This window comes from Ictidomys tridecemlineatus, chromosome 8, assembly GCF_052094955.1.
Source record: "Ictidomys tridecemlineatus isolate mIctTri1 chromosome 8, mIctTri1.hap1, whole genome shotgun sequence".
Taxonomy (NCBI): Eukaryota; Metazoa; Chordata; class Mammalia; order Rodentia; family Sciuridae; genus Ictidomys; species Ictidomys tridecemlineatus.
Window position 1 is genome coordinate 50536944 of NC_135484.1, and position 24532 is coordinate 50561475.

The window sequence follows — 24532 nt, forward strand, 5'->3', positions numbered from 1 at the left end:
TCTAGAATTGTTTATGGAGCATGCATTATTTTAAAGATAACCTGAGAAAAGCATAATGAGAATCATTTGTGTGTAATATTACAGAATTTGAGGTGTGCAGGCCTCATTTGAGGAAGATTGCTACATGGTGAACACCATCCCTGTGCTGATCCTGTCTTCCAGGGGACATGGGGAACAAGTGAGATTGTGAATTAGGGACTGAGATTCCCGCTCACCATCAATCCCAGCTACTGCTTTTCTTCATGTCCTCCATAGGCCTAAAATATCCAAGGACGAGGTTGATAAATTATTCCTCTGTGGCATTAAAGCAACCCAGCAACGAAGGAGCATCCAAGTTCATGCATCTCCTTCCTGTTTTTTTTTTTCCAGGAATTTAGATAATGGGCTGTGTGCAATGTAAGGATAAAGAAGCAACAAAACTGACAGAGGAGAGGGATGGCAGCCTGAACCAGAGCTCCGGGTACCGCTATGGCACAGACCCCACTCCTCAGCACTACCCCAGCTTCGGCGTGACCTCCATCCCCAACTATAACAACTTCCACGCAGCCGGAGGCCAAGGACTCACTGTCTTTGGGGGTGTGAACTCTTCGTCTCACACTGGGACCTTGCGTACGAGAGGAGGAACAGGTAAGCACCTACTGGGAGGGAGAGGGACAGCTGTCCTTAATTCTTTTGGCAACTGAACATACATGTCCCAGTCAGCTCCATTGGACTAACACTGAAGACTCAGGTCAGTTTCCACCTACCCTCTACAAGATTAAGAGCTGTTATTAAAAAACCAAAGCTTGATGTACACATCAAAGTGCCTGATTACCGGAGGGCGGGGGATCCCATGTTGCTGCTCTGTAGGATTCTGCATGAGTGAGTTAGTGAGCTTTGGCATTCTAGGCCCTGTAGCCAAGGGCTGTCAACCCTGGCTAGCCCAGAAGAGCCAGGGAAGCTTTTTCATAGTACAGTTGCCTAAGCACCACCCCAGATCTTGGGAATCAGAAACTCCAGGAGTGTGTCTGTGTGTATCTTGAATTCTCCAGAAATGAATCCACTTCCTCCCACCTCCCTCTACCGCTTCTGGTGGGATGCACTTTCTTCCTCATCTTCCTGATCTCCAGCTTGCCTGTCATTTCCTGGGCAGATGGGGGTCATTTGGCAGCATGATATTTGATCATTCATCTCAATTCTATGATATTTCCATTATCTTCTGTATGACTGAGATTATCAATCCTCAAGTTTTTCCATGTATTTTTTATTCTGTGGTTTGTGTGTGTGTGTTTTAAAGACAAGCTTTATGTATCCTTAAGAGACAATTCTCTCTTTCTCCCCCACCCTCTCTCTCTCTCTTAAGTTTCTTTGTCTTTCACATCACACAGCTATATGATACTGCCATGTGTACTTGCTGACTTAGCTAATACTTTGTAAAATATCTGGCTCACATTCTCAAACATATGTTTTCCAAAATATTTGTAAGTTATCTCATGCATCCTTAGCCTTCCAGATCTTTTCCCAGTATATGAACTATGGTAACTAGATACATGACATTATTTGTTCCAAAATTGTTTTATTACAGAAGTTTAAAAGAATGCAGCATCTCCCAGCTCATCTGGGAGCAGATGTCTTTGCCTTATATGATGACTCATTGTGCTTTTTTATCAGGGGAGTTTCCACTAACAAAGCATTAGCAGGGCTTCTCTCCCACCCCACCCCACTGCACCCAATATGTGGTAGTGTAGTTATTTCAGGGCAACTGACCCAAAGCCTTTGGACAGTGTCTACTTCTCTTGCACTAGCATGTGATACTCTGCCCAACAGAAAAACATCTATGTTCACCCCTGTACTGCAGTGACTCTAGCTTTCCCTTTCCTTCAAGCCTTGTGTGGTACACTCACCCATCCCTCCTGTCTTCCCAGAAAGTCTCTAGAAAGAAGGGAAGAGTCGTGGACTGGCAGTCTAAAGCCCTAAGTCTTTTGAGGATGCAGAAGAAAAGAAGAGTCAAAACTGCACCCAGCATGTACAGACCGACAGACAGACACATAGACAGAAAGACACATAACACACCTCTGCTGTAAGAAGCATGAGTGCTTTGCCAGTACAGACTTAATTCTGCCAACACAGGCACCATCCCTGAACACTCATTTATGAATCTGGACATGAACCCCTTGGTCTGCAGGTACCATTAAGTGCACAAGAAAGGGTTACTTGCTTCTCATATGTACGTGTACACTGCAGTCAGGGACGACCTTAGTCTAAGAGGCCATCTGATCTCTTATCCCCAGACGTGGCAGATTTTCCTGCCTTGTATTAATTGGTTGTGCAGTCCTTTCTCCCAGTGCTACTTTTAGTCCCTTAAGGCCAAGAACAGCATTTCTCAGTAACCTCCTTCAATTCCCTCCTCAGTCCCTAGGATATTAAAAACCCTCAGTAAGAACTTGTCAACTGATGCAAGGAGAGAGTGGGAGGGTCCATCTCCATGGGCCTTCTTTGGCTTCCACACAGCAGAATGGCTTGGGTCTGTTGTTGTTGTTTTTCCCTTTGTGTTTTAATTTCTGCATTATAGTTGTACATGGGATCTGTTGTTACATAGTCATACATGCACACAATATAACAATATAATTTGTCCAATATCTACCCCCAGCACTTCCCTCCTTCCTCCTGCCCTCCCACCCCTTGGTCTCTTTCCTCCATTGATCTCCCTTTGATTTCCATGAGATCCACCCCCATCTTTCTTTTTCTCTTTCCTCTCTAACTTTTGCATATGAGAAAACATATGTCTCCTGACCTTCTAAATTTGATTTATTTTGCTTAACATAATTGTCTCTAGTTTCATCTATTTTCCTGCAAATGACATAATTTCATTTTGCTCTAGTGGGTATATACACTACATTTTTTTTACCCATTCATCCGTTGATAGACACCTAGGCTGGTTCCATAGTTTGGCTGTTATGTACTGTGCTACTATAAATATGGGTCTTCATGTATCACTGTAGTATGATCTTGGCTCTGTTTTTAAATATATACTAAAGAGAATCTGTTAGTAGAGTATTAAATAAGAATAAGCATGAACTTAGAGGCACCCACATATTTGTTTGAAGCCACTCTCTTTTCTCGGCAAGCACTTTACCACTGAGCTACATCCAAAGCCCCCAAGCCATTCTCTTTTCTAACCTTTTAAAGTCATCAGAACAAAGAAACCAGTTGCCCAGTAAGCCCTTCTCTATATGGTCAGGCCATCTGAGTACCGACTCTCCAGCAGTTAGTCTCACTTGGGATGGGGTGGAAAGATAAGTCCTTCCACTCTCTCTGACTCTTATAAGTCTCATGGACACATCTGTTCCCTTGGAACTACCTACACAGCAACATGGCAGCTTGGTAAAAGAGCAAGGAATATGCCATCAGGCCATAGCAGGCACTTTGAAGTGTGTGGAGATCCAAATGAGAAAACAGGTCTCAGAGAAATGAAATGTTTTAAGTTATCAATTCTTTAGTAAAATTATCACAAAATTTAGTAGCTTATCATAATATGCATTCATTATCTCACGGTTCTTGTGGATCAGGATCCAGGAATAATTTACCAGAGCCCCCTGCCTGAGGATCCCCCCAGCTGCAGTCAGAGTGTGCTGGCCAGGCTGTAGTCAGCCCACAGTTCACCTGAAAATGATCTGCTTCTGAATTCATGTGTGTGGTTATTGGCAGGTTCTGTTCTCCGGCTGCTAGCCAGTTCTTTGTCAACATGGTCTTGCCAACATGGCACCTGGCTTCATCAAAGTGTCTAAGCTGATATAGAAAGAGAGTCTTCTAGGAAGATGGTGTCACCATCTTCTCAACCCTCATCATTTAAAGGGCATCCCATCACCTTTGGGCATTCTCTTGGTTAGAAGCAAGTCGTAGGTTCAGTCCACACTCAAGGGACAGGGATAGCATGAGGGCATGAGTACCTGTGGCAGGAGCCATTGAGAGCCAGTGAGTACCAGTGGCAGGAGCCATTAAGAGCCACCTTAGAACTCTGCCTATGGTATAAAGTAAGTCATGGGCCAGTGGGAGTCTGGACAATTTTTGCTGTTGTTAATAAACTTCTGCAAGGCAGAATGGGCCTCTTTGGGGAGCCTCTAGATGAGAAGACATAGAATGGGTGAGTACTATAAGACCGTGGGAGGAGAGGAGAGTGCAAGGAAGGAGGAGGCCAGGGAGAGAGTGGGGAGTATCAGCAGTGGGGCCAGGCAGCTCAAATCTACAAAAGCAATTGCAGATGCCAAGGGCAGTGTACCCCTCATTGGAGTGAGCATTACAGAACCTAAGCCACAGAAAGAGTTTTCTGTTACACTCTACATGACTATTATGCCATGGTAAAGAGTGACCCAGTTTACCCATGACTATTATGCCATGGTAAAGAGTGACCCAGTTTACCCAGACTTGACTTGGGCTCCCAAATAGAGGAGAATGTGCATGAGAGAAACAGTGCCAGCCCTTGCTGCAGAGTCCTGCTCATCTGAACCATAATGCTGCTGCTGCCCTTGGACATGATGTTAGTATCTGTCTCTTCCCCAGGGCTCATTCAAAGGTATGCAGAGAGAAGTCCTCCAGCTCCAGTTTTTTGTCACATCAGATAATGATCCCCTACAACAACCAAGGCATAAATTTGATCCTGTGCCTCTGGTTTTCTCACATTAATTATAACACTTCATCACATTATTGGGACTGACTAAAGGTAGATTTTGAGAATGAGATTTGAGCAAAGACTTAATTTTTTAGCATTAATGTCCCCTTGTGTAATGATCTCTCTCCTTCTTTTATCAGGAGTGACACTATTTGTGGCTCTTTATGACTATGAAGCACGGACAGAAGATGACCTGAGTTTTCACAAAGGAGAAAAATTTCAAATATTGAACAGCTCGTAAGTTGGGGATGAAAGGGGAAAGCATGTATGCCTTTCAGATTGGGAAAGGGCTCTCATGTGCAGCCTGTGCCTTGTCAAGTGCCAAAAAAGGTAAAAAGAATGACTGAGAAATTCACTAGTTCAAAGCTATGTAATTTGAGAAAAGAGCTGAAGGCACAGTTTAATGCTATATAATGCACTATGTTTATATTTCCTACATTTTTTCTTATATTTCACCACCATTTTTTAAAAGCATGCAGTTTGCTAAATTTTCACAAATGGAGCATGCCTGTGTAACCAGCTCCCATGTATGTTCAAGAAGATGCGAGAGTAGCACAGTCCACGGTTTGGGGTGTGGGTTTTAGTTTAAAGGTTGAAGGTCAGGCACCACAGTGCACATCTATAACCCCAGCAGCTTGGGAAACTGAGACAGGAGGATGGCAAGTTCAAAGCCAGCCTTAGCAATTTAGCAAGACCCTAAGCAAATCAGCAATACCCTGTCTCTAAATAAAATACAAAAAAAGGTCTGGAGGTGTGGCTTAGTGGCTGAGTGTCCCTGGATTCAATTCCTGGTAGGAAAAAAAAAAAAGAAAAAGAAAAAGGTTGTAGAAGCAGCAGCATTACCTTCCACTGTCCCTGGCACTTCTCTCTCAAATGGTTGGCACATGACTTGGCCACCCACATAACATACTCTCTATCATGAGATTTTCTACACATTTCGGATGTCATACTAGCAGGGCCCTCACTTAGGGCCAGCAACAAGTTCCTTCTGTTTTCACAACTGCAAAACAGTCCAATGGGTAGGGCCCATGGAGGCGTTCCCCCATAATGAAAATCTTTGTGAGGCAAAAGAAGCAACAATTCCACCCTCTCAGTGAATGACTACAAGGCAGGCTTTTAAAATGTGGCTCCTAGGAACAGTGGTTAAGCAGGGAGTGAGGAAAGTTAAGAGTGACACTTACTTCTTAAATTTGACCCTTAATACTTCCATAAGCAAGAGTAAATATGGGTCCCATTTTCCTAGGGTTTTTAAATTTTATCTCTATTAGCTCAAGGCAGTGTGCACAGATGAGAGCCCTCCAGAAAATTCCAGTCTCCTTAGAATATAGTGGTGTCCCTCATCAGTAAGCCAGGTTCCCCAAGTATTCCCATGAGCTCTCTCCAGTGGTTAGGAAAGATTGCCACCTGGGGGCCAAGGGGTGGGTACACCAGGAGCTTATCCCATGCCACCATGTCTGGTTACTTTTGCATCTTCTCTGCTTTCTGAGCAAGCTGGATTTTGTGGTAGTAGAAGGACTTAAAGCCTGGCTCCTCAGCTTTTCCAAAAGATGAGCATGGGGAGGTGAGAGGGAGCCATGCTCACACCACACCTCCCCTTAGACCTGGACACTCCCTTTAGACCTCCTTGGGAAAACTCACCCCTCCCTTAGATGTGCCCCAGTTCTCAGGACTATACACTAATAACATGCCACCTTTCAACAGCAAGAACTGAGTCCCTCTATGAGAGGCCAATAGCTCTTGTCTGGACATCAGAAGACACTGTCTACATAGCCAGTAGCCACAGGGTTTTTTTTTTTAATATTTATTTTTCACTTTTCGGCGGACACAACATCTTTGTTTGTATGTGGTGCTGAGGATCGAACCTGGGCTGCACTCATGCCAGGCAAGCGCGCTACGGCTTGAGCCACATCCCCAGCCCAACCACAGGGTTTTTAAAAATTACTATTATTGTCATCATTCACAAAGGTGTGGATGCATTTGTTTGTTTTTTACTTAATGATATACATGCAGAAAAGTACACAGATGGACAATGTACTTGTCAATAGTTGTACAACAGGGTGAATGTGCTCACTGGCACATAATTTTACACTTAAAATGGTTCAAGGAATATATTTTATGTTTCCTACATTTTTTCTTATATTTCACTGCCATTTCTTAAAAGGATGCAGTTTGCTGAATTTTCGCAAGTGGAGCATGCCTGTGTAACCAGCTCCCAGGTCAGGAATATTACCTGCCCCTCCTCCCCCGCAGAAGACCTCCTCCTGTAGCCACAGGAATTTGTTTAAAATAGTAAACAGCTGCCATTTATTGAAGGCACCTTATGTGCAGGCCATGTGCTGAGCTACAAATGCTCTCATTTATTCTTCAGAACAACTGTCTGAGGTATGTGTTATCGTCATCCTGAGATATCTGAGGAGTAGGAGGCCCAGGTTAGGGAACTGCCCAAATGCAGAAAGCTGCTAGGTGGCAAAGCCCAGGCTGGGAGGGAGGTGGAGGCCACATCCTGAGTACAAGGTCAGGTGTGACCCTGGAAGGACCCAGATACCCCCACCAAAGGCAACTCAACCACCCAAGTTTCATGAAGGTTTAGAAAGTTGGCTGAGAGGTGAAGAGGAGGGAATTTGGACTTAATTTCTTCTGGTTTCTGATTTTTTATTGTTAGTTTGATTCTCAGATGAATGCTTCTTGTCAAAATCTATTAACTTTAAATTCTGAAATATGCACCACTTCCCCTCCCCAGTTTATACAATATTCCCTAAATGGCAAGACTGATTACAAATTTAAAACTATTTGTAAATTTAAAAGGTAAGAACTAGGAGTAGCAGGAAGCACCAAGTTACACCCAGCTCTGCTGGCCAGGGGTTCTCCACAGTGCTCATGGGTCTGCATCAAGTTACAAGGGCACTTGCAAAGTCAGTCCCTATCAAAGTCAAATTCATGACTTCTTCTTTGTTAAAATTTTTTAAAATACCTTTATTTTATTTGTTTATATTTATGTGGTGCTGGGGATTGAACCCAGTGCCTCACGCATGCTAGGCAAATACTCTACCACTGAGCCCCAGCCCCAGCCCACGACTTCTTCTTTTGTTAATCCAGAAAGGATCTACTGTATCATCAAACTGAATTTTGGAGAAACATTTAAGGGGTGGGGGGGAGTCCAGTCTGTATTTTGTGATTTTCATGCATGGCCTTTGATGTTTACAGAGGCCTATTGGTCTGTGACCCTGTTCTCCTAGAAGAAACCATTACAAAGGTTTTTCTCCCCTTAATGTTTTTCCCTTTTACTAGTGAAACTCCTCATCCTACATGCCATTTAAATGCCCTTTTGCAAGGTTATGGAAAAGAAAAATAAGGTTTGAGTCAAGGGTAATAACAGGGAAGAGAAAATCAAGAAGGAAAAACAAAGCCCTGACTGAGGCAGCCAGAGCACTCCTCCCCTGCAGGCCTCCTGCCTCTGGCCCCTCCCTTACAGAAGAGGGACGGGAGGCTCCCTGGACAGCTGCCATACCTCCCACTCCCTAGCCCTGTCAAGAGGCAGAGACTGGAGGCCACACAGTTTGGAATGTTGTTTTTGTTTTTTCATTTAGGGATTCTGCAATACTGGGGGTCGAACCCAGGGTCTCACTCACTCTAGGCAGGTGTTCTACCACTGAGCCACACTCCCAGCCCAGGTTTGTTTGACACCATAGGATGGGTGTGTGCAGATGTGCCCAGAAGCAGAGGCACTGCTGCCCACCATGGGCAGGGGCACTTTACTGACCTGTTGTTAAAGCTCCGTGTGGTGTGTCGGGACATTATTGAACTTGAACCTATTTAGCAAAATACTTAAGTGCATCCATTTTATTCCCTTTTTTCACATTTCATGACCAGTGATATGCCCAGCGATATCTCAAAACAATGACTCTTTAAAATATGTATAATATTTTACACAGAGTAAAGTAGTGGTCATTGCCTAGGGCCCCTTTGCCAGTGTTTTATGTAGTGATCAGAAGAAATCCTGGTTTAGAGCCACCCCGCCCAAACATTTGATAAAATTATTATGTCCTCTGGAAGCAAGATGGGGAATGACCAAATTTAGAAAGAATCCAGCATTTGTAATAAAAATACTCAATGGCTGGGCAGATCCCACTGACTGGTGTTGGCAAATACCGATTCCTGACTCCATCAGGGCTCCAAGGTACCTGGGCTCCCAGATCCTAGGACAAGTCCTGTTAGCATCTTTGGGGATTGGGGAATAGACTTTTTAAATAAATCCTTAAACCAGAGGAACTGGTGGGTTGTTATAAAAAGTTAGAAGCCAGCACCAGGTTTAAGTAATACATTTGAATCAAAACAATATAACCATTAAAGAATAGCTCACCAAGTGTGAATAAATTGGAAAAAAAAAACTGAACTGTAAAAATAGTTTAAAGAAATGCAGCTTTAATAATGCCAGTTGCCCAAAATAACCCAATTAAAGAAATAAAAATACTGTGTGAGAGATCCTGTTCTCCTAAATCAAATGCAACTTGTGGAGTATATTATTTATTTGTAGGTGAATTGTATTTATTCACATAACTCCTGATAGACGTTACTGAATCTGTACCAGACCCTTTGGGCCCAATGTGAATAATCATGAAGCAAACGTAATAAAAAATGTGAGGCTCGTTTCACATACATTGAGTCTTGTCACCTCATGGTGGTGAAAGTGACCCTAATGGTCTAGAAACAGAGAAATCAAAGATGGTATCTTTCTTCTGAGTAACTGAAAGCCCTTGTGAGATTAATGGGGTCACATAAGGAAGTCATAAACTCTTCATATATGGCTTTCAAATGAGCCAATAGTTGGATTCTAATCTATTCTAAACTATTTAGGTGCCTAGACCAAAATGAGATAGTTAATGCTGAATCTGAATTGGAAATTACTTCATTATTGCCAAATCACCTGAATAAGACTGGGCTTCTCCCAATTTGCAGTGAAATATATTAGCTTCCTGCACCCATTGACATTCCCACATAACCCTGATATTGATGCTAGCTTTTTTCCCCCCTTAATTTAATACTATTAGAACTAACCTGATGAAAGTTGTGGTGTATTGAAAAATAAGCCTGTGCTACAAGCACTTAATTTTTTCCTCGCCATTTTGGAGCATTTCCCAGGTTGAAGAATGGGGGGGGGGGTGGCAGGGGCGGGGATGATGGGTGTTGTTTGTTTTTTGTGATGAAATGTCTCCATCTAGTGGAATTTCAGAGCAGTATACGTTGTCACTATATTAGAAGGAAGACTATCTCCAGAAGCCATTTCTTTATCCATCCGATATTGAAAGAAGAAAACAAATTTCTGCATATGTTCTTAGGTGATAGGCTTATAACTGTATACATTCAAAGACAGGGATACATCACACAGAGAAGTTGCGTGGTGTAGAGTCCACACACTTGGTAATAATCTCCAGTTCTTCAGTTGGGCAGTGAGTTCACATATTCTTTGATATGTATAAAAATTTCATAATAAAAATCTGGACATGAGCTGGTTATAACTTTAAAGGAGTTTCTGGATGTGAGAACCACAATCTCCCTCTTTTGATTCATCTATGTGTTTAACAGGGTTTAAAAAGAGAGATTGAGAAACTAATTAAAAGATTCGTTTTCGAAATCCTTGGCAGCACCCTGGTTTTCCACGAGCTGTTCTATAATTTATGCAAACACTTTCCCACATCTGTACCTGGCTTGGCTTGTGCTTAGGGGTTCATCTTTAGAGAACACTGAAGGAAGACTCGGGTCTAATATGGAGGCTGGTTAGTTTCTACCTAAGTCAGTCTGGGGAAGATCTTTACCCCAGCTCAAAGCCAAAACACGTTCTTTCCTAAGAGAGCTTTGACACAAAGCCCAGCCAAAAGTTAAAAAAAAAAAAAAAAAAAGACCTACGGTTTCTCTTGCTGTCTTCAAGGATCAAAAAAAGATGAAGAGAAGGTGCTGGACCTCTGATGGTCAGTCTGAGAGGTCTGATGTACTCACAGGCAGTCATGTCCCCCTTCTACCCTCACCTGCTTGACTGCAGGCTAGTGGGGGGACACTCTTCCAGTCCGAGATGCAGCCCACACACATGGCCTGTCACCCATGCATTGTTTATTCATTTTGCAGTACTAGGGATTGAATCCAGGGCCACTCTACCACTGGGCTACATGCCCATCCCTTTTTACTTTTTATTTTGAGACAGGGTATCACTAAGACACCCAGGCTGACCTCGAACCTGGGATCGTCCTACCTCAGCCTCCTGAGCTACTGCGATTACAGGCGTGGCCACACCCAGCTCACCTACTGTTGATGGGAAGAGGCACACACTCCATCCCTGTTCTTAGTCTCCTGTAAACCTGTGTGAATTTAAGCATATGAACTTAAACTGCTTCATTTACTCGGTGACTCTAAGCTAATAGTAATGTCCTCTGAGAGCTCCTAGAATATCAGTTTGTTCCCCGCAACGGTGAGAAACAAACTGATATGACTAAAAATCTCACTCCCTAGAAGTATTGCACTTTGCCTGCATGTGCCCACGGCTGCGTCCAGCAGCCCTCACCCACCCAGGACCGTGAATATTTGATGGAATAACCTAAAACTGAAAATGCCTGGGGAAGACCTGTTCTATTGCAGTCTTGATCATTCTACGTGTAGAAAGATGCATCTCCTCATTTCCTAGAGGGTGGGCAAGACAGGTATCCAGAGCACGCATGGAGCAGAGACGAGACCTCCTCATAGTCTTCCCTCCCCAGACCATCCGCAGCTGAAATGCTTTTCTAGAGTGGGCTGAGGCTGGGTTCCCTTCCCTCTCTCCAGCTGTGTCTCTTCACAGGCAAAATGTGCCCCCCAACACACACACAAAAGAGCCGTCTCATGACTAGATCCTACATTCATTTTTATTATATTTATTTTTCATTTTATTTATTTGTGTGTGTGCCTGTGTGCTGGGGATTAACCCTAGGGCCTTGTGCACTCTAGACAAGCTGAGCTTCACCCTTACCCCTGAGCCCTGCTTTCTTAATTCACAAATAAGGCAGGAGAACACAGGTTTCCACCTATAGGTGATTGAGATGGTAAACTATCACACTTTCAAGGGTAGGAGCTATGTGGGAGTTTAGAGAAAAGGAGTGAGGCTGGAGAAAGCGGGTGACACAAGGACTAGGTGATAGGCTTCTTACATCATCAGGTCTACCTGCAAAATGTTGAAATGGGCAACATATTCACTTCCCTCTTTTTTCTTCACAGGGAAGGAGATTGGTGGGAAGCCCGTTCCTTGACAACTGGAGAGACGGGGTACATTCCCAGCAACTATGTGGCTCCAGTTGACTCTATCCAGGCAGAAGAGTATGTTTTGGTTTTTGTTTTATTTCACTTAACTACTTGCTTTAAAGAGTTGCCAGAATAAAATGCCATTGACTTTGTGCAGAATGGAGAAGAACTTCACCACAGGGATTAAGCCTTGAGAGAATATGGTAACACTTTATGCCCTGGTTTTTGTCATAGCTACCTAATACTTGTATTATTATTAACTTAATTTTTTCCTTTAAGCCTGCCCACTTTTTAGGTTACGTCTATTTTGAAAGGAAACCTTATGTCTGTCCCCTAAATGAAAACCCACTATAACTCATAGATTTTTAAATAACCATAAAAATAGGACAAAATTCTAGCCACAGCATATATTATTGCCAGTAATATATGTTGGCCTATAGTCTGCTTCCTGGGACAGGGAGACACAAGGAATTATTAAAGATTAAACCAAGATTTTTTTTTTCTTCTCAATGTAATCAGAACTATTAAAAGAGTGCTGAAAAGATATACCTTCCATGCATCTCACATACAGTATGTCCCATAGCTTGGGAGGATGATGGATTTAAAATATTTCTTTCCTTTGACTGGGATCTCAATTGTTTTCACTGATAGTAATGACCAGTTACTGATAGTAAATGATGACAATTTTTGGCTTAAATAGTCCAACGGTAGCAGTTTAGGAAGATGGTCAGTAGGCTGAAGGTCAGTGGAAGGAGGGATGACTACTGTTCTTTCCTGACCTGTGGAGGTGAACAGGCAGTTGTGAAGGGGAGACCTGCCAGAGTGGCAGTGTGACAACCATAGCTTCTGATCTGAAGGAAGGGAGGTGGGGCCATGATTGCTCACACAGGGAACTCGGCCTCCTCCCCAACACCTTGGGGACTTGCCTCACCAGAAAGGGAGTGGAGGAAAGTCAGTCACTGAGCCCAACCTTTGGCTCTGATATTTAATTTTGCCGTGGATTTGTTTAAGCACTGCAAGGAGGATTAAATTCTATACCCTAGCCAAATCCCCAATTGGATCGTTCTCTTGGCTTTAACTCCCTTGTATCTCTTCTACTAAGAAGATCTGTTTTGTTTTCCACTCTCAAATAGTCAGTGGTTCTGAGCTGGTTTTTTTTTTTTTTTTTTCTTCTAATGAGTGTATTTCATCATCAGTGAACAAAGGTATTTGTATTGAATTTTGATTTTAGGGCAGATTTGCAAACATCTTTGTGTTTTTTCAGAATAAAAAGGACTACTGAAAGGTAGCGTTACTTTGATTTAACTGGGAACCTACTGGCTAAAGATTTAAGGTATATTTCTAATGGTCAGGTTTTTTAACATTTTGTTTTTAAAGAACAAATTTAGACCAAAAAAAACTGTGGTTTTACATGTGCAATTAATTAGCATTATTTCAAAATACTACAGTTCGGGTGCAATCCATTGTTCTAACAAGTCCCTTTTGACCACTGTTTTACACACCATTTTAATTGGGTTATTGATAAAAACTCAGAAAGACATTTCTCAAAAATAATTGGTGTGTGATATTCTTCACACCAACTAGTGCTAGGATTGTCACCCACTTTGGTACCTCTGAAGTCACTGAGGAACTCACATGTGCTGTGTCTTATCTTCAGTGAAGCACTCTCATTCACAAAAGAATTTGACAATGAATACATAATAGCTGTGTTCACGTATAATGAGCTGAAACTTCATTTTAAAAACTGGGTCCTTTCACAGTCAAATATTCGAAAAGTTATTCCTACGCACGGATTCCCGTGGAATGCTCCAGAATTCTCCCTTGGGTTCTTGAAGCACCCGCCGCTATTTCAGCACCTAGCATTGACATGTGAACTAATTGCCAGGCAGCTCGAGGGCTTGCGAGTCCTGGGAGAAGAGAGAAGACAAGAAACTGAGGTCCTGACGTGCCTTGAGGTGGTGCCTCCTAAAGTGGCACAGAAGTGTCATTAATTGGTTCCCAGGGAGTATTAAAATGTCTACGTCACCAAGTCATCTTTAAGGACATGCTCCCTGTGCAGTCACTGTCCCTGCAGCTGTGCCAAAGGGGACCTGTGCAGATCACAGACCAGATGTTCCGTGGACTCCTTCTTTCTACTTATCCAAGTCCTCACACCTGCTTTATAGGAAGAGAAAATCAAAATGAGTGTCCAAGGGCAGCAGTCATCTTAAATCAGGGGCAGACTTAACAATTTTTTTCAGAGTTCCTGTAGGTAGGAAGTTACTGGAAGTATCATACATTTTTATTCTTTATTCTTTCAAAGTGACTTTCTTTAAAAAATAAAATAAAATCAAGCTTGATTAACAATCTTTCTATACACCAAGTCTGTGTTTTGTTATTTCCCAGGAGTTGTAATTATGCTCCAAAATCAAGGGTCTCATAACTGAGCGTGGGAAGCATCTCCTGCAGTTGCCATTTCAAAGCAAGGTCTTAGATTTCTCTTTCCATGCACGCAGGTGGCAGTTTTAACACAAGCCAGTTCCTGTCATCCTGGCAGGAAGGAAAACAAGTCACAATTCACAGCTGACTTTTTGAGAGTGAAAGAGATGGAGTAGAGATAGAATCAGGAATAGATTAAAAGAGAACTTCATAAAGCTAGAAAAATATATTATGGGGAAAGGCTAAGGGTATAATTGCAGGTGAGGGGCTTCATAGGGAAATAAAGACCACACTGTCCATCTTGTAGATGACCATCATTAAGTATGTTCTCTCCTTTGATTTCACTTAAAGGTGGTACTTTGGAAAACTTGGCCGAAAAGATGCTGAGCGACAGCTTTTGTCCTTTGGAAACCCAAGAGGTACCTTTCTTATCCGCGAGAGCGAAACCACCAAAGGTAAGATAACAAGTTGAAGAAGTTGGCTTGTCCTTCAAATCTGCAGATTAGTCAGAGGGGATGAAAGGCTTATCTCTAATGTACAAGGATTTTAAAATGGCACAGATCCTCCCTGCCTTGTGAATGGAGTCCTGCTTTCAGTTTTTCCTCTAGGCCCTAGAACTGCAGACCGCTCCAAAAGAACTACAGAGGATCAGAATCAAGACTTCCTCCTGAAAGCAGGCACTGGGCAGCTTTCTTGCTCCAGGCCCACAGATCACAGGGTTTCAGAAGTTTTTTAGAATTATGATTTTTTTTTCCTCAGGTGCCAGTCATACAAGTTGTTTTTGACCTCTTTGTGGTTTTTTTTTTTTTGCTTTTTATTTTTGTTATTTTTGTTTTTGTTTTTTAATAACTGAGGACTTCTCTTCCTTTTTATTATTTAACAACTCATTAGAACCCATAAGAGGAGATAGGTCAAGGGGGAAAAAAGTAGTGGCCTTCAGGTTTGGTCTTTTGGATACTGCTTATCTGTTCCTGTCAACTGCTGTGAAGCAGAACTTTGAAGCTCACTTCTAGAGAAATAGCCCTTCAGTTTGTTTTATGCAGACTTTCCCTGTCTTCTACCATACCTCATAGGAGAGGATCCCTGGGATGCAGGCTCGGCTGGGAGTCCTTGTTCTTCTCTTGATCTTGCCTAAGGGGTCTGCTCGGTATGAAACTACATACCAAATTGAGTATGTTAGAAAAGTATCCAGGAAGCTTCCAGGCTCCAGGGCAAAATCATTTTATTTGTTAGTATCTTTTGACATTTGCAGGACACCAAAAGTTGTCTTTCTCCTGTTACTTAGTGGAGATGTCATGTGTATGGATATATGTGTATGTTCCCTTAATAACTATTAATTGCAATAGTCAAGTAAAAAACAAATGATTGGCACTGCTCTTTGCACATTTGCCAGGTGCCTATTCACTTTCTATCCGTGATTGGGATGATATGAAAGGAGACCATGTCAAACATTATAAAATTCGCAAACTTGACAATGGCGGGTATTACATCACCACCCGGGCCCAGTTTGAAACACTTCAGCAGCTTGTACAACATTACTCAGGTAACTTTGATTCTAACTACCTACTAACCATTCAGGAGCTAAGGGAGCGGGAGGTGCAGAGCTCAAAGGGAGAGTGGGAGAGGGGAAAGGAATGATAACCGTATACAAAGTCACTGGTAGAGCCAGTTTTCCTCCCCAACCCCTTACAGGAGGGTTTCTGAGTGGCTCTGGGGTTGTCATCCTTGAGCTGTTATTATGATTGCGTATGCCTGTCAGTAGATTCTGTAATAGTCTAATTCCCCAAGTAGAAGTAGTAGGTTAAATCTTAAAAGTTGTCTGTGTGTTCAACTTCATTTTCAAATTCTTGCAAGTTACCTTTTCCCATTCCCTCTATTATGGAACTTAGAACTATGAAAAGAAGAGGGCGTGGTGGCTGGGAGGGTACTTTTATGGGAACTACAGCAGGGAGCATTGGGTTCCTGCTGTCATTTTACACTCAGAACTGCTGTGGGACACCTGCACATAAATTCTGTGCTCCTAATGGGGTAACTAGGTTTGTACTTACGTGACCCACAGTTCTTAGACCTATTACATCCACTGCACTGAACTTTTCAAAATTACATTAGTCTCTGTCCTAATACCCAAGTGTCATCATTATTTTGTTCTTCCTTATTTATTGTTCTTTCTTAATTATTAGGTGTATTTAGGTGTGCAGCTTGTGCATTTTATTCAAGAATGTGGCTTTTATGTGCAATTGTTAAAATGCTTTCTTCCCTTGGTTTGTGAGTGATCCCACTATTTTGTACATTCACCTGATATAGATATAGGTATACATGTACAGATCTCTATCTACACATCTCTATGTGCACTTCTCTACATTTCATTGAGCCCTGGAGTTTTTTATGTGACCCATGTATGCATTTTGTATCGTTCTTCACAACAATGACATGATTCCAGAACAGTATGATTTGACCTCTGCTGTTGCTCTATGCACATTCATTGAAAAGTACATTTCTTAGCATGAAATAACAATCTTTTGAAAATGACTGTAAGAAATATCTATATATTGATCCTGGTCACTAATGAGCAATTTAAAAAATTCACAACACCTGGAGTACTAGTTGATTCAGGCCTCGGCTAACTTGGTTTATGTGGATTCTAATGAAATATTTGAGAGAAATGGAGCAGAATATCTCCCTGAGCTTAAGTGATATACTCAAAATGCCTGCATGTTGTAAGGATTTCAAATGCTGAAATATATTTCATTACAGCGAAACATCAGCAGGATCCCTAGGGTTTGGATCATTTGAAAATACTGTATTGGAAAGGGCACCTTAATAACATCATAAAGCTGGAAGGAGAGAAGGGATATGAAGAACAATAGACATTTTTTAATCTCAGGGAAAAAAAAATCCATCTCAAGTTAGATTTGTTTTTATATTGGCTTTTCTTCTCCTTCCTCTTCACACATAAAATGCCTTCGAAATATTGACACATAAATAATTTCCTGCCTAAATATCTCAGAACCTGATTCCATCAAAAAGAAAGGAGTAGAAAGTTACAGTTAGATTTCAGAGAAAAATCAACACCATGTTTGCTTTTCCTGGATCTGAGAGGCTTCCGGGGGATGGGAGGGGCTCTGTACAGTTCTTGTCCTTCCCCAAGTTCTTATTCTGTGCTGCCTCGTCTCACCTGACTGATTTTTAACATGGTGTTTTGTCAGTTTCCCCTCAACATTGCTAGATCCTAAAAGGTTTTTCCTTTTTAAAAAGAAAGAAGGGAGGAAAGAGCTCCCAGTAACATCTGAGTGATATAGTTACTGTTTCCCTCCTCTTTCACATCATTCAGTTTCTGTGAATGTTAGTTTTTCCATTCTTTCTCCTTTCAATCCATACTCCTAACTTATACAGAAAAGACTGTTATAAAAGTTTTTTAAAAATAAACAACAGCATAGAAGCAGTGCAAGTATATTTGACTGGTAGAATGGAGTCTGAAATCTCTGGACATGTGGCATGCTTTCCTCTGCCAGGGGCAGCCTTCAGCCTTGCTAGATCCTCTATGGGAGGATCTCATACTGAAGTTAAGATTTTAAATGTACTCGTACCAGAGAGCCCTCCAGTCCCCTAGGTAATCTAGATACTAGTGAGGGAAAGAGATGGTCATGCCAACATTCGTTAGTCTAAATGTCCTCTTTGAAATCAGGGAGAGGATTTTCAGGATCCCAGAAGACACGTTATGAGCACTTTAGGCTGACAGTGATTTTCTTACTTGTGAGTACAGAGACCAAAACAGTTTGTCTCTATCTCTATGTAGACTATATCACACCTGGGGGCACGGAATAGTTCAAATTTAGTATGTCCCCTGTCCTATCTGCAATGAGAATGTTTCACGGTGTGGCTTTGGATCCTCCAAGGTGTGTGCCGTTCTGTGCTGAGCAGCCCTGTCCAAGCTCCCCTGGGCGACAGCAAGTGTGGGTTTGCATCTGTGCGTGTTGTTGTTACATGTGTTCTGCTCTTCTCTCCCACTCTGCCGCTGCCCCTGCTCCTGCATCAGAGAGAGCCGCAGGTCTCTGCTGCCGCCTAGTAGTTCCTTGTCACAAAGGGATGCCAAGGCTTACTGATCTGTCTGTCAAAACCAAAGATGTCTGGGAAATCCCTCGAGAATCCCTGCAGTTGATCAAGAGACTGGGAAATGGGCAGTTTGGGGAAGTATGGATGGGTATGCTGAGATTCAATTACTCTCTTATTAGCTTCCTCGTTTGGGAAATCCCAAACCGCAAAGATGGAAGGTGAGAATAAAGACTTTATGACAAGAAAGAATTACTCTTCATAAGGAATCCTTTTTTTATTTATTTTAACTTCAAGATTCTGGAATTTCTAGAAAAGAGACAATAAATGGACGAGGCTGACAGATGGCTCAATTGGTACTCTTATATGAACCTCATTTCATAAACCAATAAACAGTAGAGGAAATGTTCCAGCCTGCATAAAATATCTTGCCCTTCATTTCCAGCTGCAAATATTTGTTGAATGTCGCCCTAAAGGGCAAGTCACCTTCCATCTTTCCTAGTGCATGCATGATTATGGATTATAAGGACTGTGTTTTCTTTATTAATTCCCTTTCCTGTAGAGAAAGCTGATGGTTTGTGTTTTAACTTAACTGTGATTTCATCGAGTTGTGCCCCACAAACTTCTGGATTGGCTAAAGATGCTTGGGAAGTTGCACGTGACACCTTGTTTCTGGATACGAAGCTGGGTCAGGGGTGTTTCGCAGAAGTATGGCTTGGTAAGGCAGAGGGTGCATTTTGTTTTGGCTGTATCTCAAGCCATTGAAAAGACAGTGTTGAACAAAAACGTATATATAGTCACTGGGACAGTGACAACGTGAATAACTAGATGGACACAGGCCATCCTGATTTTCAGGACATGATGATGATACCTTGCAGTTCTCACCTGTTCTACTTCTTGTGGTTAAACACCTGCAGAACAGGAAACCAACACACTGTAAATGTGGTGGTTTTCTAAAAAAATGGAAAGGTAAGATTATACATATGGCTATAAAGGAAGAATTTTTTTTTTTTTTTTTTTTTTTTACTTACAAGGCCTGAGTTTGATTCCTGACGAGCTGACTAAAACAAACAAGGGGCTTATTTAACATCTTTGAGCCTAAGTTTTCTCATCTGTAAAATCAGAGTGATATCTACTACATGTGTATGATTGTTGGGAGTATTACTTGGAGCAATATGTTTAAAATCCCTTGCAGATAGTATGTGTTCAGTAGACATGCCTACTTCTGTTTGGTTGCCATTGATTAAGCCAAATGCACTGGACCCTAGAAATTGCTTTTATAATTCCTTTGGGTCAGTTGCAGTTTTGCTTATCCATGTACTTACACCTCATCCAAAAATGACTATAGGTAAAACACGATTAAAGATTAGAGAATCCTTCTTCCTCCTTCCTTAGAATCTGTTAAAAATGATATAAATAGATACCTGTGGCTATGTGCAATTCAGGTCTTTTTAATCTGCATTTTAAAAGTCAATGCATCCAGGCTTGGTGGTACACACCTGTCATCCCAGTGACTTGGGAAGCTAAGACAGGAAGATAAAAAAAGGGCTGAGGATGTGGCTTCGTAGTTGAGCACCCCTGGCTTCAATCCCGACTACCGCCTCGCCAAAAAAAAAAACAAAAAAAAAAAGTTAATGTAGATAAAACAAGACTTGGCAAATAGTAAGTACTATACAGATATACATACTTGGATAGACAGATGAATAGTAGAAATACGCTCGGACATAAACAGATGTGTGTTTCTATTATCCATCCATATATCCCTCTTCCAAGTCACTGGGAACCCTTATTATTGTATCCATCTCTCTCTGGACTCTATCTCAACTATTCTAAGACAAATTTATATGATCTTCTCCCTTATATACCCAATTCACAATTGGAGTTATGGGTCCTAATTGGATCCTATAAGAAATTTTATTTTTAAGTTTTATAATTATCAACAATAAGTCAGTACTCAGACCACTAAGATTTTCTTGCCCATGAAACATAAAACAGCATGTCATCATAATTGGAATGGATGCATCTGTAGTTTCCCAGGTGTTATTAGAGAGGAAGATCTCACTTTACTTAAATTTAGGGGTGCTAGCATGTAAATCTCAAAGAGCACTTACAAATTGTCAAGTTTTCCATTAATACTTACTGGTAAATATTTTATGAGATTTTTTAAGTCTCATGTTATAATTATATGAACCATGTTTATAACAGGATAAGGAGAATTGTCCCAATTTACAGAATTCTTAGATCCTAAAGTCATAGATTAAATACAAAAATAAATCTTAATATAAACCTGTCTTTCCAATAGAGAATAGCAATCTAAAATAGCAGATTTTTCTTTTCCCTTTATAAAATTACCCTTCAAAGCCTTAGGACTAACAATGGAATACACATAAAACCCAGCATTTTGTTTTATTTTTTAATTTGGGAGCTGAAAGACACTCAAAAGATAATCCAGTACCATACTTGTGTTTTACAGATGAGGTAACGGATCTCAATCATAACCAGGCCTTGGATCAGCTAGTTTTTAACATGGGAAGCTTAAGTATTTCTGTTCCTTGTTAGCTGCTGTTTAAGTTCCCTAGTATTCTGGATAGAAACCATCACTCTTGTTGTGGCTGACCATCAGTATACCTGAGGAATTTGTCTTACCTGAGAAAGTATTGGCAAGGAGAACTTCAGCTCCTTGCCAATGCTTTTGTGCATGCTTGGCTCAGTAGTTCCAGGACTCAGTCAAGTAGCTCATCTATTGCAGACAGTCAAAAGTCTGTCTCAAGTCAGTTTCCAAGCACCCTCAGTGTATTACCACATTTTTTTAATGGCGCACCCATAAAATGGAACTTAACCAGATTTTTTTCCATGTTTCTCTATGAACTCAAGGATGGCTATTGGATGGCTTAGACTGTTTTAAACCCTGGACTTTTATTACTGTAAACAAGAGTCCAGAGCTTTGGTATATATTTGTAATCATATGCCCAAGTGAAAAAAAAAAGTAAATACTATGCAACAAAATAAAAATAAATAAATAAATAATTTAATATATCCATCGCCACTAAAAAAAAAAAAAAAAAAAAAAACTCATTTCTTTGTTAAAATACTTGACTGAATCCTTGCAATTGACTTTATCACAAAAACAATGAGGTTTTTTTAAAAACTTAAAATCTAACTTTATGCATGTAGCTATTAGTCAAAAACTCTGTTTTTGGTGTTTTTTTTTTTTTTGCCATCAGAAGAGGATTTTGAATTTGACTTAATATTGTGGGATGTTTGTAGGTACCTGGAATGGAAACACAAAAGTAGCCATAAAGACTCTTAAACCAGGCACAATGTCCCCCGAATCATTCCTTGAGGAAGCGCAGATCATGAAGAAGTTGAAGCATGACAAGTTGGTCCAGCTGTACGCCGTGGTGTCTGAAGAACCCATCTACATCGTCACCGAGTATATGAATAAAGGTCGGCAACACTTCTCCAGCTCCCAGTTACTTCCAGGGGCTGTCTTAGAGAGGAAAATGGATCTGCCTTTTTTTGTTTTTTTCCCTGATTTTTGCATGATCTAGTATTCTGGCCAGGAAACACGAGTTGTGTGCTTAAAATATTTTTAAAACCGACTAACCTTAAGTTTGCCCCCAAATCTTTGTGAAATGCAGTGCCTTTTGTGTGTTGCACATGTCAGTAATTGAAGTTCTTCTCCATAATTAAAGCATTCACTTTAATATCAGGAGTGATGTAGAGACTATGATAATTTACAGTGATTTTGCATGCAGCAGCTTCTGTTAAATTTCCTTTTTGTAGGTCTAAACGATAAATATCTTATCTGGGGATGAGGATATAGCTCAATTGGTAGAGTGCTTGCCTCACAAGCATAAGGATCTGGATTTGATCCCCAGCATCATACACACCCCCAAAAACTAGAAATCTTATCTGGGCTAAGTTTAATTTCCACCATTTCAACATATTTTTTTCCCCCAGTTCTCCACTTAAATAACAGATGAAGAAATGGCATGTATTTTATTCCCCCTCTTTCTCCATAACCCCCCCATTTTGTGTGTGTGTGTGTGTGTGTGTGTGTGTGTGTGTGTGTGTGTGTCTTTATAATCAAACCAGCATTGCTAGGGATAAGGCCAGAGATCACTTTGTTTTGGAAAAACAGATGAATCAAACAAGAAACAGCCATAAAAGGCTATGCATTGTACAACAGAGGACACCAGTGTAATTTTTCTCTTCCACGTAGTTTCTTTTAAAATACAATTGGAATTTTTTCCTGGCAGATTGTTTGTCCTTTGTATCCAGGGTTATTTTGTAAATAACTTTGTGATTAAAGCATTAAAAAAAATCACTGATGGCCATCATGAGTTCTAGCTTCTGCAAATGATTATTTCTTCCTTAGTGTTAATTCTGGGCTTCCCCAGGCTGGGTTACAATAGCAGCTCTGAAGCGCCAGCTATTTTGTTTCAGATGTCTGCTTTAAGGCTTGGCCAGCTGTGATCTCACTAGGCGGAGCTACCTGATCCACCCATGTTCCTCATATATTCTTTTCCGGATTTAAAATCTATACATAAGATAGGCCAGTGAATCTCAGCATAGGTTTTTAGGCCCAGAGTTCAGAATTTCTGATTTGCTACATCTGGGACAGGTCCTGAGAATTTGCATTTCTAGCAAGTTTTCCTGGTGATACCATTGCTGCTGATCCCAGGACCATGGTTTTAGACTTCTCAGCTGGACTGCATTTCCCCCACATCACTCTTTTGTGCAGAGCTGATTGGAGTATAAGCATGCAGGGGTACAGTTCCTCATGTATCCCTCTTTGTGACATTAAGGGAGATTGAGTTCCCTTTCTTCTTTATCACATTTTTGTTGCCTTAGAAATCAAATCATTGCTGTTTGTTTTTAAAAGGTAAAACCTGCTTCTCAATGCATAGAATTTTTTCCACCCTAGTTTATATATATAAACTTTTTTTCCCTTGAGGGCATCATTCTAATCAACTGCCATTTACTTACAGTAAAACCAAATACAGCCCTCCATCAAGAACTCTGTCTTTCAGTGTAAACTGAAATGGTTTTATGTTTTGTTCATAGGAAGTTTACTTGATTTCTTAAAAGATGGTGAAGGAAGAGCTCTGAAATTACCAAATCTTGTGGACATGGCAGCACAGGTAGGCCCAGGGGACTTGGTTCTTGTGGTGGATGTAGCGACGTGTAAGTACATTGCATTGTGGTGTAACTCACGTGCCTCCTCCTGGGTTCCACAGGTTGCTGCAGGAATGGCTTACATTGAGCGCATGAATTATATCCACAGAGATCTGCGGTCAGCAAACATTCTAGTAGGGAATGGATTAATTTGCAAGATTGCTGACTTTGGATTGGCCCGGTTGATTGAAGACAACGAGTACACAGCGAGACAAGGTGGGCATTCAGATGACAGTGGCTCCTGATTGCAACTTTACAAACACTCACTTCCTGCACAACCCTTCCTTTTTACCATCCTTTCCTGCAGAACATATTTGAAAGGTCATCCTCAAACTGGATTATTTTTCTCTTTGATCTGGCAGGAATTTGATAGCTCTGCTGGTGGGAGATTGCAGTGGGATCAGTAGATGGAGGAGATATTGCTTTTCAGTCAGTAGATGTCCACTCCTTTGGTCTTCCTGGTTCATGCCACCATCCTCACAGCATCCAAGCCCAGGAGACTGTGCTTTCTGAGAAAGAGGGCTATGGGAAGCCAAGGGGTCAGTCAAGTTATAGCTCATTCCTCAACCGATCTAAATCTGAGCAGAAAACAGGAAGCATACTCAAAGTGGAGAACTTAATAAAATTGTGTCTTTTAAAAAGGAAAAGGAAGGATTTAGGAAAACCAACAAGGTCTGGTGAGGTGCCTTGGAGCTAGTAACAGCAGCAGAGCCAGGGCCTGAGAGGCAAGAGGCAGGAAGTGGCAGCAGAGGTCAGAGAGAGAGAGCCTCCTGGTAGAGAGGTAGCAGGGATACTAGGGCATTAATACCAGCTTCAGGTCCCCTGCAGGCCCAGGCAGAAGCCAGAGGTCAAAGGAGCTTAGTCCTGAATCCTTATGGAGCAAGGGTAGAAAGGAGGGCTGGAGGGACTATGGAAGGTAACATCATAGTCCCTCAAAAAGCCCCATCTTCTTTCATCATTTGCCTCCCCTGC

The 24532-nt window shown here is 41.4% G+C and overlaps 1 protein-coding gene across 3 annotated transcripts in view; it reads left to right on the top strand.

Moving 5' to 3' along the window:
• Positions 1-24532, top strand: part of Fyn (FYN proto-oncogene, Src family tyrosine kinase) — a 200268-nt gene that overhangs the window by 144062 nt on the left and 31674 nt on the right. For 2 of the 3 annotated variants that reach the window (XM_005337419.4, XM_040283225.2), the window contains 9 exons: positions 370-627; positions 4789-4885; positions 11888-11986; positions 14681-14784; positions 15723-15872; positions 18366-18530; positions 21647-21826; positions 23450-23526; positions 23623-23776. In XM_005337419.4, coding sequence (XP_005337476.1) covers positions 381-627; positions 4789-4885; positions 11888-11986; positions 14681-14784; positions 15723-15872; positions 18366-18530; positions 21647-21826; positions 23450-23526; positions 23623-23776 — 1273 coding nt within the window. In that variant the 5' untranslated portion in view covers positions 370-380. Of the gene's footprint in view, positions 1-369; positions 628-4788; positions 4886-11887; positions 11987-14680; positions 14785-15722; positions 15873-18365; positions 18531-18941; positions 19098-21646; positions 21827-23449; positions 23527-23622; positions 23777-24532 lie in introns of all 3 variants that reach the window. The other variant, XM_040283226.2, reaches the window with a different exon arrangement.